At 38.7% G+C, this 19,640-nt stretch overlaps 1 protein-coding gene across 2 annotated transcripts in view; it reads right to left on the reverse strand.

Annotated features, from left to right (window-relative positions):
• ABCC13 (multidrug resistance-associated protein 11) overlaps window positions 1-19,640 on the reverse strand; it is a 547,614-nt gene that overhangs the window by 506,548 nt on the left and 21,426 nt on the right. For both annotated transcript variants that reach the window (XM_089375024.1, XM_089375023.1), the window contains exons 2-3: window positions 19,158-19,200; window positions 18,915-18,985 (exon numbers count right to left, since the gene is read on the reverse strand). In XM_089375024.1, coding sequence (XP_089231150.1) covers window positions 18,915-18,985; window positions 19,158-19,200 — 114 coding nt within the window. The remainder of the gene's footprint in view (window positions 1-18,914; window positions 18,986-19,157; window positions 19,201-19,640) is intronic.

Genomic DNA, 19,640 nt, shown 5'->3' on the forward strand with positions numbered 1-19,640 from the left:
TCAGATCTATTCCTGCAAACAATCTTTGAGCCCAGATCTTGCCCTCCAGGGTCTAGATCTAGCTCAGATCTGAAGATTTTCTTGACTGATTTCTTAGATCTATTCCTGCACACAATCTTAGAGCCCAGATCTTTCCCTCCAGGGTCTAGATCTAGCTCAGGTCTGAAGATTTTCTTGACTGATTTCTCAGATATATTCCTGCACAAGTGAAAAGAGAAAAACCCAATACCCAATATGTACAAAAATATAGAAAATCCAAAAAAAACCCCAAGTGTTAAAATTCAAAATTATGTTATAAAATTTCAAATCTACACAAGTAAATAACAGATCCACACAAATAGTTTACAGATCTATACAAATAATTTACAGATCTATCAGATCTGAGGAGTATGAGTCCAACTCTGCTCCCAGATCTGATAATCTAAAGCTCTTAATAACCAGATTTATCAAAATTTCCACAAAATATTTAAAATATTTTGAAATTTTAGAGAGGTACTAGCCCAAAAACACCCTGCAGAAAAAAGATTATCATTAGATAAATCCTGAGGCTTATATGAAGTAGGCTCTTCAGAAAATATGTGTTGAGAGTTGGTTGGTCCAACCAAGAACTATCCCCAAACGCTCAATGAGAATCTAAGAGATCTTCTGCAAACACTAGATCAACCATCAAATCAAGTAGAGAAATAGAACAACAATAAAATTCTAAAGAAATAGAGATACCTGCTACTTCAATAAAAATTAAAAATGCTACCCTAGATCCAACAAACTAAATGAGATACCTGTATTCAGATTATTCTAAGAGAGCTATTGATTGATAGTTTTCACATAATATTAAGCAGAAATTAAAACAATGTTACCATAAATTCATGAAGAGGAACACTACAGCGCATTGAAACCCCAAAGACTTTTGCATTAATTCAAAAAAAGTATAAAAGAGAGCTTGAGAGCTTAGTACACAATCCAGAGATCGGATGAATCTGACTAACAAAATGACCTCCTATTTAAAGATAAATCCTCTAATGGCTAGTTCGAGTGATCCTTGTTAAAGCAATCTCAACTGTTGATGAGGATTAAAATTTCTTTTAATCTCTTCCGTTGAAATTTTAATTTATTGAGGAAATTCGAATTTTTCAATTAATTAATTCAAAAATTGAACTTTTGAATTAATTTCCTCAAAATTTTGAATTTGACTTAACCCCAGGGACCAAAGGCATAAAATTTAGCAAAATAATCAATTAACCTTAGTCCCTGGACCTCTTAAAAAAAAAAGTTTAAGGACCAACGAATTTTGCTCTCGATAATTTTAATTAATTTTGGTTAGAAAATTTAATTAATTAACCTATGAGGGGATAAATTATTTTTCCAACCCTCAGGACACTTTACATCATGATTTTCACATTTTTTACATTACAAAGGGGAAAACCCATCTGAAAAAGACCCTCACAGACTACCCAATTCTACGACACAAATATAATCTAGCAAATCAAACAATTTGTAATAAAATAACCTAACCAAATAGTTAGGATTATTCCCAAATCACTTTTATAGAGACTTGATCTATAACACTAGGACTCCTCTAAGATCCCAATGACAAAATCCACTCAGGCTTTGGGGTAAGGTTGAAAGAAAACTCTGTCGACCATCCGAAAATGGATCGGTGAGACAAAAAACCTCCCAGAATGTAGATCGTCACGAGAAAATTAGGTTTACCTAGGCAATTACATACACGACACGGATCTACTGAGATTATTTACAATTTACACATGCAGAAAAGGTTTACAATATAACATGATGATCAGGCTAATGATGATAGTTGAACGGCATGAACACGTCGATCAAGTGCTATCCCTTTTGCGAAAAAGGGGGTGTACTGCTATGGGTCGTTGACACATAGTGGTCAACAAGCCCTTAACATGTTCCATGACCTCATTCTCAATGAGATTCAGATTTGTCCTCTTCTTCCATGAAGGAAAGTTTGAAGCCCCAACCAACTTGTTGCTTTCCTTGCAAAAAGACATTTTGACAAATTCAAATGTAGACGTAAAAATACTTACTTGTGAAGATGCTTCTTTCAGAGGCATTTCCCAAGTCTGGTCCGACATCACTACCATATAACTTCTAAAAGTTAAGATCCTCGAGGTAGTCACAGGCTTGCAGTCCATCATTCCGAATCTTTCCAATATCTTCACCACATATTTTCCTTGAGATAGGAAAATTTCTCCTGGCTTTTGCCACACTTCAAGTCCTAGGAAGTAGTGCATCAGTCCTAGGTCTTTCATTTCAAATTCAGAGGCCAACTCCCTCTTACATTTGTGAATGAGAGGGTCTGCACCTGTTAGAAAGAGGTCATCCACATACAACACCAGTATGAGAGGCTTGTCATCTTCAACCTTAAAGTAAAGGTTAGGATCGGCTTCACTCCTAGTGAATCCCAGCTTCATCAAGTAGCTATCGATCCTCTCATACCATGCTCGGGGTGCTTGCTTCAACCCATAGAGAGCTTTCTTCAACCTGCATACATGAGATTTTCGATCATAAATCTCAAATCCTTCGGGTTGCTCCATGTAGACCTCTTCTTTGATCGAGCCATGCAAGAACGCAGTCTTGACATCCATCTGATGTAGGTTCCATCCTTGTGAAGCGGCAAGGGCTATGATCGAGCGGATGGTCGTATATCTGGCAACAGGTGCAAATATCTCATCATAGTCTATACCTTCCTTTTGGGAGAAACCTCGAGCAACAAAACGAGCCTTATACTTTTCCGTGCTTCCATCTGCTGCATGCTTTATCTTGTAAAGCCATTTGGAAGTAACAACAGTCTTGTCCTGGGGTCTGGGAACTACTTCCCAAACATCATTCTTTATGATAGACTCATATTCTTCAGTCATAGCATCCTTCCATACTTGATGCTTGACGGCATCTGAGAATGACGAAAGCTCATTTTGTATGATCGTGCTCATGATGGTCAAGTATCCTTGATACCTATTAGGTTTCTTACTTTCACGAAAGGTTCCTCAGGGTGCAGCATGTCCTTCAGCATCATCAAGTAACCCCTTAAGCCATGAAGGCCTCTTCCTAGAAGAGGAAGGCTCATATGGAGGAGGATCAATCGCATCCATGGGTTCTTCTACATCAGGCATTGATTCATCATCCTTTTCTTTCAGTTCCCTGGTGTCGGCTTCTTGAGAGCTCCTCAAAGTCAGAAGATTGTTCACCTTGCGGTGAACTTTTCTTCAAGAGTCTTGGAACCCAATGCTTGATGAGGGCATCGATTTTGTACATATACGGCAGTGTTTGCAGCTTCAGCCCATAGAAACTTTGGAAGTCTTTGATCATGTAGCATGGCCCGAACAGCTTCCATCATCGTGTGGTTCTTCCTTCCCACCACACCATTCTGCTCAGGAGTATGTGGTGAAGTAGTCTCCCTCTTAATGCCAACCTCAGGTATGCCTGAGTAAACCAATTGTAATATATCGGAGGTCTTGCTTTGGCTTGAGGGAAATGGTCCCCTTTTGAGCTTTCCTTTGGCACATCCCGGACATACACCTTCTTTCTCTACTTGGAATTTGGGCATCCCAGTTACCATCTGTCTTACATCGGGTAGAGCTTTGTAATGAAGGTGGGCAAACCTCCGATGTCAAAGTTTGGACTAAAGAGTTGTGTCACAAGACATGACACCTAGCGGACTTCCATCGACCTGATATAATGAATCAACGCTAAACCCAAGAGTAAAGGCATCTTTAATATTATTTTTCCATATACATACCTTGCCATTGCTGAAGGTTACCTTGTAGCCTCTGTCTTCCATTCCCAAGATGGACACTAGGTTCCTTTTGAGGTCAGGTGCATTTAATACATCTTAGAATTTCTAGCCTTCTTGAATGCTTGTCCTCTTCCTTGATTCCCAGCTCTCCTCTTACCTTTGCTATTGAATTTGTCATTCCTTTGATTGCCATCAGAGGAATTTTGATCATCATCCCAGTGTGAGTACTTTCTATCGGGGCACTTCCTTGCATAGTGACCTGCTTCATCGCAAATGAAACATCGTCCTTTCCTTCCACCCTTAGATCCATCCTTTCCTTTTGATTTAGACCCAGAATTATTTCTTTTCTTAGCATGAGAAGAAAAAGCAGCAGGAGGACCTTTAGGCAAGGGCATTTCCTGCTCTTCTACCCTTGTTTGTTCTTGAATGCATCTAGCCATTAATTCCTCGAAACTAGGAATTACATTATTGTTCAGAAGAGTAGTCCTGAACACATTTCATTCAGATGGTAATCCTCCGAGAGTTGTGAGTGCCATTTCTCTATCAGTAATGGTTTCCCCAATAGATAGGAGATCGTTCTTGATCTCGGTGATTCTTAAGAAGTATGCTTGCATACTTTCATCTTTACCCTTCTTGATTTCCCTCAACTTATTTCTAAGAAACAAAACTTGATTTGAATCATTAACTTTAAATAAACTCACCAGTCTGTCGTAGATTTCCTTGGAGGTGTCTAGATCAGAGATGTAGGCCACCAAGCGCTTGTCGATAGAGTCCCGGATGATCTTCTTTGTTTTGACTTCTCCATTTTTCCATTTGTTCCAGGCAGCAGCGGATGCATTTGATGAAGGCTCAACAATATTGCCTCTCACATGATCCAACACTCCTTGATTCTCAAGGGTTAGATCGATAGACATCTTCCATCCGTGATAGTCAGTGTTCTCATGGAGCTTGTCTTCGGCAGGGAAGAGTGTTGAGGACCCCATAGTTCTTTTAGAATAGCCTTGCCAATCTTCTCTTCAATGATTTCTCTTGCTCGGGCTTTGTCTTCACCTCAGCTCCGATACCATGTTAAATTATGGTATGTTCTATGCTTATAACAGTTTACTTCTTTTTCTTATTATATTCCACCAATTAGTAATCACATGTACATAAAGTAAAGTGCAGATAGAACATTAAATGATCGACAGAAAACAAGCCAAGACAAGAGACACAAGATGTGGCGGCTAGCCAGGGACAAACCCCACAATGTGTGGGGAAACCCTTTGATCAAATCTTCTTTTATCTTCAATAATTCAGCAGAGAGAAATAGTACAATAAATCTGATTCATATCAACAGTAGCAAACCCTAGATCAGTAGCATTAGCGGCTTCATTATCAAACTAGGGCAGACCATATCTCACAAACCGACAGTCGGATTGACTTCATTCCACCACCAAAAGTTTCGGCTTCCAGAGGAGGTTCAGATGAACCTACAGCGCAGTTCAGATGAGGAGATCTTCTAGGCCACGCAAGTCAATCTTTACTTCTGTAGTTACAGCTTCAATTTCAGCAGTGTCCGGCTTCAAACTAGGGCAGTCGATATCTTGCAAACCGTTCGTCGGATTGACTTCATTCCACCACCAAAAGTTGTGGCTTTCAAAGGAGGTTTAGATGAACCTACAGCGCAGTTCCAAAGAGGAGATCTTCTAGGCCACGCAAGTCAATCTTTACTTCTGCAGTTGCAGCTTCAGTTTCAGCAGTTTCCGGCTTCAAACTAGGGCAGTCGATATCTTGCAAACCGTTCGTCGGATTGACTTCATTCCACCACCAAAAGTTGCGGCTTTCAAAGGAGGTTCAGATGAACCTACAACGCAGTTCCAAAGAGGAGATCTTCTAGGCCACGCAAGTCAATCTTTACTTCTGCAATTGCAGCGTCAGTTTCAGCAGTTTCCGGCTTCAAACTAGGGCAGTCGATATCTTGCAAACCGTTCGTCGGATTGACTTCATTCCACCACCAAAAGTTGCGGCTTTCAAAGGAGGTTCAGATGAACCTACAGCGCAGTTCCAAAGAGGAGATCTTCTAGGCCACGCAAGTCAATCTTTACTTCTGCAGTTGCAGCTTCAAATTCAACAGCTTCCGGCTTCACATGTGTGAGAGAGAGAGACCCATTTCAGCGCAGTAGAGAAGAGACTCATATCTGCGCAGTAGAGAGAGAGAGATGTGATGAGATGAGTGAGTCCAAATGAGGAAAAGTCCTCTTATATTTATACACAACGTTGGTGGGTGAATAGATGCGACTGTTGGGCTTCTGAACCTACATGAGTTGTAGGTCGGCTTGATAATAATTCCATAATCAAAATAAATTCATATCTCCATGAATACTTATCGGAATCGGATGATCTTTATATCAATCCTACACCTCTCGACGAGAGGAATCTAATAAAAATATTATTAGCCATGAATAAGATGATCCACATGAAGTTTTGCCCTGGTTGCCAATTTTAACAAACATGATTTGCTTTTCTTCTTTGAGCTTCTTCATGAATGATGGATGGATATATTGCATGTCTCTTTGTAAATGCTTCTTGTTGATGGAATTTTTCTTTGAAAATTGTTTAATGTATGGAACTGTTGCTCTAGAATATGTGAATTTGTGCCCTAACTATTGAAGATCAAATTTGGAAAGCTCTTCTAGTAGGGTATTGGATATGTTAACCAATGCAAGGTATGTAATGAATGTTCATAGTGAATGAATGCCTTTGATTCTTCATGAGATTGCATTATATCTTAAGAGGGTAAATGTTTTAAGTTGGTACCTAGGGCATCAATTTTAGGCCTCCTTAGAAGACGTTTAATCTATCTTAAGCATCTTAAGACTCCATTGCCCAAAGGACTAGGCACTAGTCCAAGGAATTTGGTGATCAACCCTCCTTATCTCCATATTTCTTCTCCTTAAAATTTTGGTCCCCTTCATCTTGGACGGCTAGGCTAGGGCATCAAGCGAAATCCTTTAGAGGGTGAAATAGTGGATTCTGTGAGCACAAGGCTCTTCCTTAAGGTCTTGTCTAGAGGATCTCCAAGTTTGGTAGGTTTCTCATGGTTCTCCATCCATAAAATCTTGTGCCCTAGAAAGGAAAAACCTAGCTTGTATCTCCTTGGTTTGGGGACTTCTTTGAGGGTTGTATGAGCTTAGTATTCATTGGAATAAATCATAAGAATCCCTTTCTTCCCTCGGGCCTTGACCTTGAGAATACCTATTACCATCAAAAAACCCCAAATCCCTAGGTCTTGTGCCTTCTTTTCTAGGGTTTTTCTTAGACAGCAGTTTGCTTCTTTGAAGCCTCGTACCTTTATTGAGCCTCTCTTCAAATGAGTTCTAGCTCCATCACCTTGAACCTTCAAACCTAGAATATCTATTATAGGTGATCATAATCATACCAGGACTCCTCCCATCGATGAAAGTCCATAAAGAGCAAGGGACCTTGGTTGTGGTGATAGTGGGCCATTGTCCCATTGTTGTCACTTAGTCTAGTAGTTGTCCTATAGGTTCCCCCCCCCCCCTCTTATGGCCCTGCTAGATTTTGTGGTATCAGGCATCATGGTCTCCCATAATAGAAGACAAAATAGATTGCATGTTTGTTTTGATATTGTTATAATGATGTTCCTTAATGTTGAAGAAGCATTGCAACATTTGAAGGATCAAATCATTGCACTCTAGATCAAGCATGATATCATATGATTTGACTTTGTCCATGACTTTTAAAATGTTGAGCCTCTTTCCCAAGGTAAGACCCATGATGTTATCCAACTTTGAAAGCTTTCTACTATCAGCTGGAAAACTTTTCTCATAATGTCATTATTGTAAGGAGGTATAGGCGAAGCTAACCTTATAATCTGACTAAGACAAGAAGCCACCATAAGTTTTACACCTTCACAAGGGTGCTCCAACAACTTGTGTTGTACCAAGGGAAGCATGGATGGTTTTAGAGCCCAGTTTAAGCTCCTCCAATTTGATTGGTTCACCCTGGAAAGAAGTGAGTCTAATTCCTCCAATTTAATAAGGGCATCCGCTAACACCTTCATGATCTTCAATTTTGACCCAAGTGCAAAGAGCAAAATTTCCTATCTCCTCTTCTTTCTGCAGATCACTTGGTTGATGCATTGTTGTGTTGATTTATGAGGCGTCTTAAAAATTCCATTTATTATTGTGCTACTGCAACTCACTAGCAGTACCACAAACAATTCTCTTTCTACCCAGCATATGTATTAAATCCTAACAGAAGCCATACACTTGACAATAGTATCAAGAGCATAATACCAGCAGTATACTAACTCAATACATGGATCTCTGCTCAGTTTTACGTGGCTTGGGCATCAATACAAACTCACTTTCACTCAACAATACACCATAACACATCCTTCTGATCTCACTGTGGGTACACGGCAATTTTTTAAATACTACAGTAAATAAAGATGGTACAATATCAACAGTACATTATACAATAGCAATACATTGATCTCCTGCCAAAATACTATCAGTCATACATAGCAGCATTATACCCCATGACACTTACAGGAATATACTCCAGCAATATAACCCTTGGACAGCTTTGTACATGCGTTAAGCTCCTTAGTCTGCCAAACGCACTCTGTTATATTCGGCCCTCAAATCGCAGGCTGCTACAAAACTATACTAGAAGTATGCACAGCGCAAAATTTCAAGGCCTCTAGTCAATCAAAAACATGTTTTGATCTCTTGGTTAGCCGTCACCAAGATCAAAATAGATAGATCCGAAAAGTTCCACTTGTCCTTGTAGGAGATTCGGCCTTCAAACTTCAATCCTGCAATTAAAAACTCCAAAACAATCAAAACAAGTGAAAACACACCAATACTGCCATACACTAATGAACTTTGTTGCCCAAATCTAACATCTGCTCTCATATGCCTGCACATGTGGATATTTGATCAATTTAGCCAAGAGCTTATTCTCAACCATATCAGAATATATGTCTAGAAAACTCTTGCAGTTGGTGCATCACAGATCATAGACAGAGATAAAGCATCTTTTGAAATTGATCCCCTATTATCATAATAGGAATATCAATTAGCTTTGTTTAGCGAACGCATGTCTTACTGTCATCACAATTGTTACATAGATAAATAGAACCAAACCACCGCATCAACCTTGTTGCCATCAAACTCGCTCTGACAATACACTCTTAATCCATGATCAATTCAGATCGTACTGCCAATAAGACCTTAGATCGATATAATCAACATTCTTTGAGCACATGCTACAGGTGATCTTCAATTTGCATTACCCTTTAGCCTAAGCGCTCATTCAATTCTCTTCTGACTTCATCACTCACATACTCTACTACAAGAGTTTACACATTGATCCAACTTCAACGCAATTTTTAGGCAGGAGCAAACAGTAACAAAAGCGATCCACCGCGAGTTGCTAATCAAACTTTGGATAGATCCAATTTCTAATCAATCACAATGTACAAAGGCACACTTTCTAAACAATATCCAATTCTCACGAGTACTCTTGACTACGCACACTGACTATGTATATGAGGCTCATCACGCCAACTGTAATAGTTGCACTTCTGATCTACAAGCCTTCAAATTGTCAGCACTATCTTTCTCTGGCAATTACACACTGTCAACACACCAGATCAAAATGCACCTTGTCTACATGCCATGGGAGTGATCACAATATATGAATTCGGCCTTGGTAATCCGATCTACTCCCAAAAGAGTTAATGCGGTTTTATCCACTAAGAACTTTGGCCCCCTAGATTATTCTGTTACTAGGAATGGCAATCCAGCCTAAGTCATTATGTTGTTTCACGGCCCTTACAAACTTGGCTTTCATCAACAACAATCTCCTCCTCCTGTAACGAATTCAGCCACCCTTCCTGATCCCAATTCAGCAGCGAACCGATTCTCCACGTCCTACATGCCTCGATTCTGCTGCGTGGAATGATACCTTGATATGGCTCCTCAGCCCGGAAGGATACCTGCGAGGAATGTTTATTGGACTAGATGCTTTCTAATGTCACTATGACCCTTTTGGAAACAATAAAATCGGCCCCACAAATATATGAAAGCAACCATGAATGCTTACTCCTTTTGATCCTCCTTTTGGTAGTGGCAACTCGGCCTCTGCACAATAAAATGGAAAACTATCCTTTGGAACCGGTTCTTCCTAGCCACGAGATCAACCGACCAAATAATACTTGATTAGGGTTTCAAAAAAAACTTCTCGCACAGGAATTTCGACCCAACAATAGCGTCCTCGGCATTACTTTAATTTAGACCCACAATTGGCCAAATCATGCTCTGATACCACTGAATATCCCTTTTAGATAAAATATAAAGCATTTTGGGACACCATAATATTCCAGTTTATTTAATTAATTAACTGATTTTAGAAATTCTCCACAGTAGAATACATCATGACAATTTACTAGAAACACAATAAACTCATACAATAAAATTGCCAATGCTGAAATCAATCATATAATTGCAACCCGGAAAATTGGCAAAAAAATGTTGCACACCCCAGCTTTTTTTTATTTATTTGATATTGAGAAGATATTACACTAATAAACTGAAGAAAAACTTGGCAAATGAATTAGCTAGAAAATAACTAAGATGATGGCCCCCAAAAATACTGCTGCAATATGTTAGTTATTGTAGCATCGGATGTGCGTTAGCTATGAAACTTTGTGGAGAGGCTAGAATGAATGAGTTCTCAAAAACCCAAAAATCATTTCTGGAAATTCCACCCAAAAGTGTCTCAATTAGATTATTAACCAATTTTTTAATTATTCCCTAAGTCTAAACTTAGGGAATATGGTTAATTAATCACTATTTACTATTAATTGAGATGTGGTGAGAATTATCTAGAAATTCACACGGATCGACAAAGAATTAAATCTGGGAAACCGATTATGGTTTAATCTTGGTCATTGGTGCTCCAACAGAAGATTATAAGAAGAAGTCGATGGGCAGATGGAGAATAAACCAATTAAGATACTCAGTTGCCCAGCCAGATCGATTTTCTCAGTGGTTGAAGTTCAGCAAGAGAAGATAGAGCCAAAGGGTGAGTTACAGGGGAGAGAGAGAGGGCATCAGCAGTAGTCTGAGAGTGCAGGATAAATTCTGGAAGGGTCAGCGTGAGAGAGGATGCAGTTCATTAGGGCACTGCGCAGAGGATGATGCAATGAGACCAATGTAAGGGCAAAGGGGTCGTTTCGAGGTCAGAGAATCGTTGTGGAGAGTGATAAATTTAATACTAAATTTCTCTTAGTGTTTCCTTCTCTATTTTCATTGTCTGATATCTTGTACATGAATTATTGCTAAAGAATAATAAAGAAAACCTCATCTGCTACACCACTTTTCCCACATTGAGTTTTTCTGGGGACGATTGTTGGAAAATAACTGTGTTAATATGCTTGTATGTGTGCTAGCATTTCTCTAATTTTCCTATCATTTATTTTTCCTCAGTATTTAATTTGTGAAGGTTACAGTGAATTTATTTCAATATTTGTTGTAAGAAACTGCAAATAATTTGTTTAATTTATTTAACAAATAGAAGAGATCATATCAGTTATTGCAGTACGATTCCAGACTTTGGAATTTACACACTAATCTCGGCCTCCCAAATTGAAACTGGAACTGATAAACGCACTTGTGAATTCTAAATGAATTCACCAAAGGATGAGATGGTTTTTCGTCCAATCTCAACAAAGTACCCAAGTGTTTTAGCTGAGAACCACACTCCCAACTACTTCTCCAACAGAAAATACTACCAATTCAAGATGATCCCAAATGACTTGCTTCCCATCTCTTTAAAGATTTGATGGATCTTTCTCCAACCTTCTAGAAGCACTTTATTTTATTATTTTATTTCCACTCTAGAAGCTTCTCCTTTTATTTTAATTAAGTGACTCTTTTATTTTATTTTAAGTCACTTTTCCCCTTTTTGGTCTTATTCTCCAGTTAAGTAGTTTTCCCCTCTTTTATTCAATAAAGTGACTAATTAATGTCACTTTTAATCCTTGGAAACCCATCCTAACTGCGTCATAATGGAAACCAAAAAAATGGGATATTACATTGTCTAACCAAGTATTCATTTATAAATAAACATTTTTTGGTTAGCTTATTTTTCGTACACTAATTTCCATCATTTACTTGCTAAGTTGTATTGATTTTTAGTGTACTTGTGCATTGGTTTAGCTAATCTTGTGTTGTAAAGTTATACATCAAGCCTGCGAGACAACAAATACAAAATTCAACCCTTCAGCCATTAGCCCCATTATAAGCATCGTTCTTATTTTGGTTGGTTGAAGTTACATTTCAAGAAGCCTCCCTTGGCCTTGTGGGTAGGAGCTGAAGCCTAAAGAGTGGGGATTTAGGTCGAGGTGACAAGAGGCCTTTGTCTTACGCGTGGCGACCATAGTAGATTGTACGATCTTCTGTAGTGCGCTAAACAGAGCAGTAACAATGACTACTTATCTCACGAAGATAACACAAGTTCGTGATGAGTTTGCCACAACTGGGGAGAAAATGATAGATGGAGAGATGGTGAGGATGGCCCTAAATGGCTTCACGAAGCCATGGGCTCCTTTCATCAAGGGCATCATGGCACGAGAGAAACTTCCTGATTGGGATAGACTATGGGATGATTTCATCCAGGAAGAGATTTGAGAGGAATCTCTATCAGGAGGCTAGCAAAAGAGTGATGATGATAATCTTGCTCTTGCCGAACATGCAACAAAGAGCAAAGGAAAAGCCACGAGCAGTAGGAGTGAGGAGTTACTTCACAACCAAAGATGAAGGAGGACTTGACTAAGGTCAAGTGTTTTGCTTGTCATAAGAAGAGACTCTATGCTTCAAAGTGCCCAGAAAAGAAGGACAGAAAGGGTACACAATCAACTGTAGTTGTGTCAACAAAAGCTCAAGAAGAGTTTGCCAAGAAATTTGAAACTGAGTTCACATGTGTTTCCTATCTTTCCTCGGGTACCTTACTAGTCGATGCACGGCTACTAGATAGTGGAGCCATACGACATATGACAGAAGCACAAGAGTTGTTTGACAGCCTCACTGAGTGGAACTCAAAATTCCATGTGGAGTTTAATGTTGATGTTGGCATTATGATTCAAGTGTTGTCCTTGATGGCAACTCACTCAGAGGTTGGTACAGGTGCTCAGAGACTGGTACAGGTGATGACAACTTAACTAATGGACAGATCTCAGTACAGCAGGACAAGAAAGAGATATACGCAGGTTCAGCAAGGCGAATCAGCGTGTACACGCAGGTTGGCTTCAGCAAAAGCGCGTGTATGTGGAAACGTACCTTTGGTCCATGGCGGTTAGTCCTTGGAAGTTGTGCCTATGGTTTCGGACCATTGTGTCTCGACGGGCGTGTCGATCCCTAGTATTGAAGTTGATGGTATTGTGTTACTATGGTTTTGGCTCTTGGCATTGAGCAAGGCCTAAGGCTATATAAGGAAAAGATCACTAGGCCAAAGTGTGCAAGGGTGAGCAAGTGTGAGTGATGAAGATCTGAGAAAGTGTGTGATCCAAGTGCTGGTTATGGGTTGGTGATCTGAACCAAGGTTTCACCCATGTGGAGGATGATGAATGATGGAACGAGATCTCAAGGCTTGGAATGATTATCTTCATATGGTTTGACTCTGGATAGACTAGATCTACTGACGCATGTTTATTATTATGATCTGGGTATGCTTTGATGTCTGATATAGCTGCAGAGTTTTAAGGTTGAATTTATAGATCTGTACGCGAGTTGGTTTTGGTAAAAGAGCGTATACACGCAGGTTGGGGTCATCCAAGTAGCGTATACAATGTGAAGTATGATATTTGAAGATGGAGTTGGATCTGGTTGTTGTTATGTTGTCTGGTTGTTGTTGACAGGGTTACAGTGATTCAGAATTGGGTATTTCAGTGATTGATGATGCAGGTTGTACTACAATGATGATTGTCTTATGGATCTAGTATGAAAATGTATGAAACATGGTCCCGGGAAGATCGTAGGCCGGCACCTACGTACTGGTAAACATATCAGCCAGTACAAGAGCCAAGGGGGGTTGTAGCTCCCTTCCAGGAGCAGCTGGAAAACGAGTGAAGGTTGTAGCCTTCTGTAGGGTTGGCACCTACGTACTAGTAAATGGATCGGCTAGTACAAAAGCTATGAGGGTTGTAGCCCTCTGCAGGTTGCAGCCTGCGTGCTGGTAAATGACTGCACCAGTGCATTGTAAAAGAAGTTTCTTATTAAAGAAGAAAGAGACGAATTGCAGCAGGTGGTTTTCACCCACATTGGGTTTCCACCTTATATCATGGTGTTCATGTGTGTGGCTCTTGTGTGATGTTCTGTTCTGTTATTCTGCACCTGTTTACTGTTAATATGCTTAATAATGATCTGATGCATTTACTGAAGATTAAGATAACTGAATTATAAGATCTCTGGATATACGCGGGTTTCATTAGACACAGTAGCGTGTACACGCGGGTTCACTTAATTGAAGTAGCGTATATGTTTCTGAGTATGAAATAGAAAAGTTTGATTGATCTGATAATACTGATTCACCCCCCCCTCTCAGTATTATTTCCAACAGTTGATACGAATCATGTAGTGAAGGAGGTTGGAATAGTGATATTTCAGCTCGAGTAAGGAGGCATGTTAGAAAGTGAAAGACGTGCTATGGGTGCCAAAACTAGGGTGGAGTTTCCTCTTAGTATCCATGATATAGAAGAAGGGGTTCTGTGTAGCGTTCTAAGATGGACAAGCACTAATCAGACCCATGTGATCTAGCTCTCATGAGGGACATGTCATTGGAGTTAGAGAGAGTAACCTGTATAAGCTAAAGGGCCAGCCTATTCGAGCAATGGAAAAAAGCAAAGCAGTGACAAAGAGCAAGAAGCAGGAAGCTCTAAGGTTGAGCAATTTATCGAGAGTCAAACCTCGGGTTCAGGTCGGGAGGAGCAGTCAACAGACTCCTCCAAATCTATCAAGAAGTTCTCTTCGTATGAAATTAACTTATAGGATGTTCAAGAGCAAGAGGCTTCTAGGAACAAGTCTAAGGGGAGCAAGTCTTCAAGGATACTTTTGAACCAAGTGGCATGAAAGGCTTCCAATCCAAAGGGAGTAGCCATGGCAATAGATGCAATTCCAGGATCGAAGCCAATTCCAAGTGGCAGAAGTACCTCCCATGCTAAGAGGGAGTGTTGATGTTTGTAGCTCGGGTAGGTACCTCCATATAGGCCTAAGTTGTTGAAAATTGACAGCTCAAGGATGAATTTCTTTAAATAAAATTTCATTTCTGACAATTCCAGAGTGACTTTCTAAAAATAGAATATTCATCTCAAGCATGACTTTCCAAAAATAGTAAATCACCTTGCATCAATTGGTAATCAAGTATAGTTGATGGAAAATCACTTAACTTATCTTTAATTAATCCTAATAGTTCAATCTCGACTTAACCATCAATATTATTATTATTAGTATTATTATCCTTTATGATACTATTATATTATTATTAAAAGAAAATTCATGTCTCTCAATCATGCCTTCGATCATGGCACTCAACCATGTCATATGTAGCTCCCCTCAATTAATGCATATGTTACTCTCTCTCACTTAATGGATATGTTACACTCTCTCTTACGCACTCATTAAAAGCATGGCATATTCCTATCACACACTCATTAAAGCATGTCATAAAAGATTCCTCTTATGCACTCCTTAAAGCATATGTTACACTCTCTCTTAAATGTATAAGTTACAAAGGCATGTGTATCTCTCCTTAAATGGCATTCGTTACCCTCTCTCCTTTATGGCATAAGTTACTAAGCCATGTGAGATTCCCCAATCTAGGCATGCATTGCCTTCCTCTTAATGACATAAGTTACAAGGCATGTGTTGCCTCTTCATAATGGCATGAGTTAAACTCCCTAAATGGCATATGTTACTCTTCCTCGAGGCATGCATATTACTCCTCCTTTATGGCCAGAATTTTTTGCTTCTCCTATATATGTATCTCATATCATCTCATCTACTCACTACTTGTGCATTGTGCAAGAAGGATTCAAACTTGAGAGAGAGAGAGTTGGAGAGATTTTTTGCGAGAGAGAGTGACTTGGAGAGTAAGAGCAGAACTTGAAGGTTGATTCAGTGTTTGCATCATCTGCTACTACCAGTGATCTTCATGCTACAGATTGTTCATATTTGGGTGAATTTACTCATTCTCTTGACCTCTCAATGTACTTTGTATCTCTGTTGAACAATTGATATCTAATAGAAGAAGAATCTGGTTGGGTTTTCCCCTTGTGGGTTTTGCCATGGTCATTGGACCTAAATTCTCTGCCTCATCTCTGTTCTTGACTATCTTCTATTGTGCATTTGGTTTATGTTCTATCTACAACTGCTTAACTAATATTGCAGCAGAAAGAAGCTTTTGAAATAAGTAATTGTTACAGCATAGAACATCATAATTTCAACGTAAGTGTCTACGCATCTAGAAGTCGCCCAAAACCTCCTTAGGACAATTGCTCAAGTGTGAGCAAGTTGTTATTGTAACATAGCCTAGGTCTAACTTAGGGAAAGCGCATAATTAATTATGTTGACTAATCGAACTAAAGAAACTTAGCAAAAGTAAGGTAATTTACTTTAATGATTTTGTTCTAATCTTAGTCGTTGATCTCAAGTGAGGCGAGATCTAATATCTGTCGTCAATCATTTTTGAGATTAGGGTTAGAGATTTATTTCAATGTAAAATTATAAAAGGCTAAAGAGAGAAGAAGACACACCATACAACAGCACTAGACATTGGGAGAGGAATTTTCTCAAGTGAGAAGTGTGATACTCGGGCATGTCAAGTCTAAGGAAAGTGCAAAATTGCAACATAGAAGACCCAGATCAACCAAGGGGACTAAGGATAGATCTAGGGCTTGATAAGCTTGATCAAATCCAGGGTATGTTGTAATTGTATTTTCTTCAGTTGGGTCATTATCACAAGAGAGCACAAGTAGGTTCTAGGTTATTAATAAAGAACTGTTGATTGGGTAGATTGCTTGTGTCACTTGTGATTGAGATTGGTGTAATTTTGCTTCTGCTAATTGTGTTAAGGACCTAGTTGTGCATTTATTCAGTAGATCAGCAATCTACTAGGTTAATAAAATGTTTGGTACTAGGTTTAGAAGAAATTAACATTAGGGAGATACAAATTGTCTAGAGGTTGATTTCATAGCACATGGGGATCTACTCTACATTAGGATTGCACATTTATACAATTAGTTTCATTCACTTTGAGAGCACCAAGCACATTGACCCCCTTTCACATGGTTCCAATAGCTTTATTGATGCATTTCGTGTGTTTTTCATGGTTTAGAGATTCCTGTGGGGAAATGCCCTAGGTCATATGCGCATGATTAGCATGGTAATGGCATATTTAGCATATGCACACTTCATCTAGAGTAAGCACTCCACCTTTGCACTTTGTCTTATGATTGATCCAGCCCTCACAGTGGCTAGCAACTGAAGATATTCGATGATACTAGGCTACATTGGATGGACGTCATAGTGCTTATGGATTGGTTCATCATGAGGATGAGATCTTGAAATGGACTCCTAGTTTTAGGAGAGTGCTCTTCCTGTAAAGTCACTTCTGGATGGGTTTTAGTCCTCTCAATGCTTATGTTTGACATGGTCTAGCATGGTTACAGCCTCACTACGTGGATGTCTTTGCTTGATTGGATATTCCTAGCACATGGATCTAGTTGAAGTACCATTCTTAGTGGTCCATTGATTCCCTCTTATTTGCACATATGTTGAAGCATCTCACATGATTTGGCTTGCTTTATTTGGGTCAACCCCTTGTGTTATGAATCTAGTGGATCAATTTGGTAATCTTGCACATCAATCTATGCCTTGGCACACATGTTGAGGTTACCAATGATTGAGGAGTGTTCTAATAATTGTTGGTTTGTTGCTTGCACACTTATCCATGATATCCACTTCTGGAGGAGTTTTGGAGGGGCATCCTAGATCATAAGCAAATATCTTTGACCAAATGCCCAAATTGTTTCCAAATCAATACTAATAGTTGCAAAATAGTTGTGGGATTTCCAAATTGTGGTCATAATATAATTTCTAACCAATATAGAGCAAGTTATAGAGGTTACAAATATACTATGTTAAAATTCTTGCAACATTTTTTACCAACTTTTTTGAAGAATGCCCCCCCGTTGCTTGAGCATTTCCATTATTTGGGAAGAGTCAAATTAATGCATGCACATGGTCATGGATGCCTTGCACATAGAGCAAAACTTTGCATGTTTTGAGGCTATCTTTAAACAGGGCATCCACTTTGGAGAGGCCACATGTGACATAGCTGCCTTATTATTTCCTGCATTGTTGACTTGTCAATTGAGGTTATCATGAGAAATTACTACTTTAATATCATTCATTGTAGAAAAAGTGGGTCCAAAACCACTTTTGCCTATTTTCGGAAAAAGTTGTCGAGGTGGTTGAAGAGTTAAATATTTTATTATTTTGCCTTGGAGAAAAGCATGGATCTAGAGGACCCCAAGATTATTTTATCATTTTTCTTGGAGAGGTTAGTCGATCTAGGAAAACAAATCATATTTTACATGACTTAGCCTCCTTGTCACAGTCTTAGCAATCCAAACCTAAGGATATCCCCCTTGTGTTGGAGAAGAACTAAACTAAAGTGCGAGAGAAAGTTATTGAGGTAATAGTGGGTAGCCCCTCAAAGTTTCCCCTAGGTTTTCACTTTGTGCTTGGGACTTTTACACATATAAGTGAGAGTGTGGGAGAGAACAATGGGCAATGTTCTTTTCAACTCAGCTGTAGCATTCCTATCCATATTTTGTACACCCTCACAACATATAGTTGATTTTGGCACCATTAGTCCAAAAAGTTTTCTAGTTCAACCCTAGTGAATGTAATAACTATTCATAGTGAATATCATATGCATTTTCAGATACACTAGCTTTAAAATGTTATAGATACAAATAGGATGTCAAGTGATTCCAAATTTTGTTGCAACCACAAGTTAATCAATAAGCACATATCAAATAATGGATGGCCCTTTCTCCATAAATGTATTGTCCACTCACCTTTCTCCATCTAACCATTGCACTTAAAAGAATGAGAAACATAGTGAAAATGTTCATTCCGAGTCCAAAAAATGTACTAATGGTCAAGAAAACCACCTAAACATGATGGAGAAACATAAGCAATAGTACAGAAGAAAAAGCACATTTGCACCTAAAAAGCTGAGATTATTTAATAGTTTGATTGTTTAAAAAAACTAAACATAACCAAAGGAATGCTCATGATTTAATTATGATTGAAAGGATATATATTCTGAAAGCACCAGGTGAAAAGATATCCATTCCAAACCTGCAAATAATGAAAATAAGATATTAAAATTATAGCAGCACGATAACATTGTGAAATTCACTTCCAAAGAAACCTCAAATTATAGACAAAATGGTAGATGCCAACTCATGTTCTAAAAAAGTTATTCCATCAACTTAATTTCCCAAATCAAAGATCATAAAATACACAAGTATCTCCTCCAAAATAATTGGTTTAATCATATATAATCAAATTGTCTACAAGACTCTTTGCAAATAGACAACTTAAATCACCAATATAACCTTATAACAATGTGTTGCATTAGGCATACAATTATGTTTGTCCATTGTAAATTTTAATTATAAATAAAAAGGGAATGAATGTATTTGTGTACTTGTGTAATCAGATTATAGACAAGTGGAAAGTTGCAATGATAATTGTATCCACCTAACTTTCCAATGCTCATTAATCAACAAGTATAA

The sequence above is a fragment of the Pinus tabuliformis genome, chromosome 8 (assembly GCF_031772625.1).
Source record: "Pinus tabuliformis cultivar Carrire ecotype Pingquan chromosome 8, CPIR1, whole genome shotgun sequence".
Taxonomy (NCBI): domain Eukaryota; kingdom Viridiplantae; phylum Streptophyta; class Pinopsida; order Pinales; family Pinaceae; genus Pinus; species Pinus tabuliformis.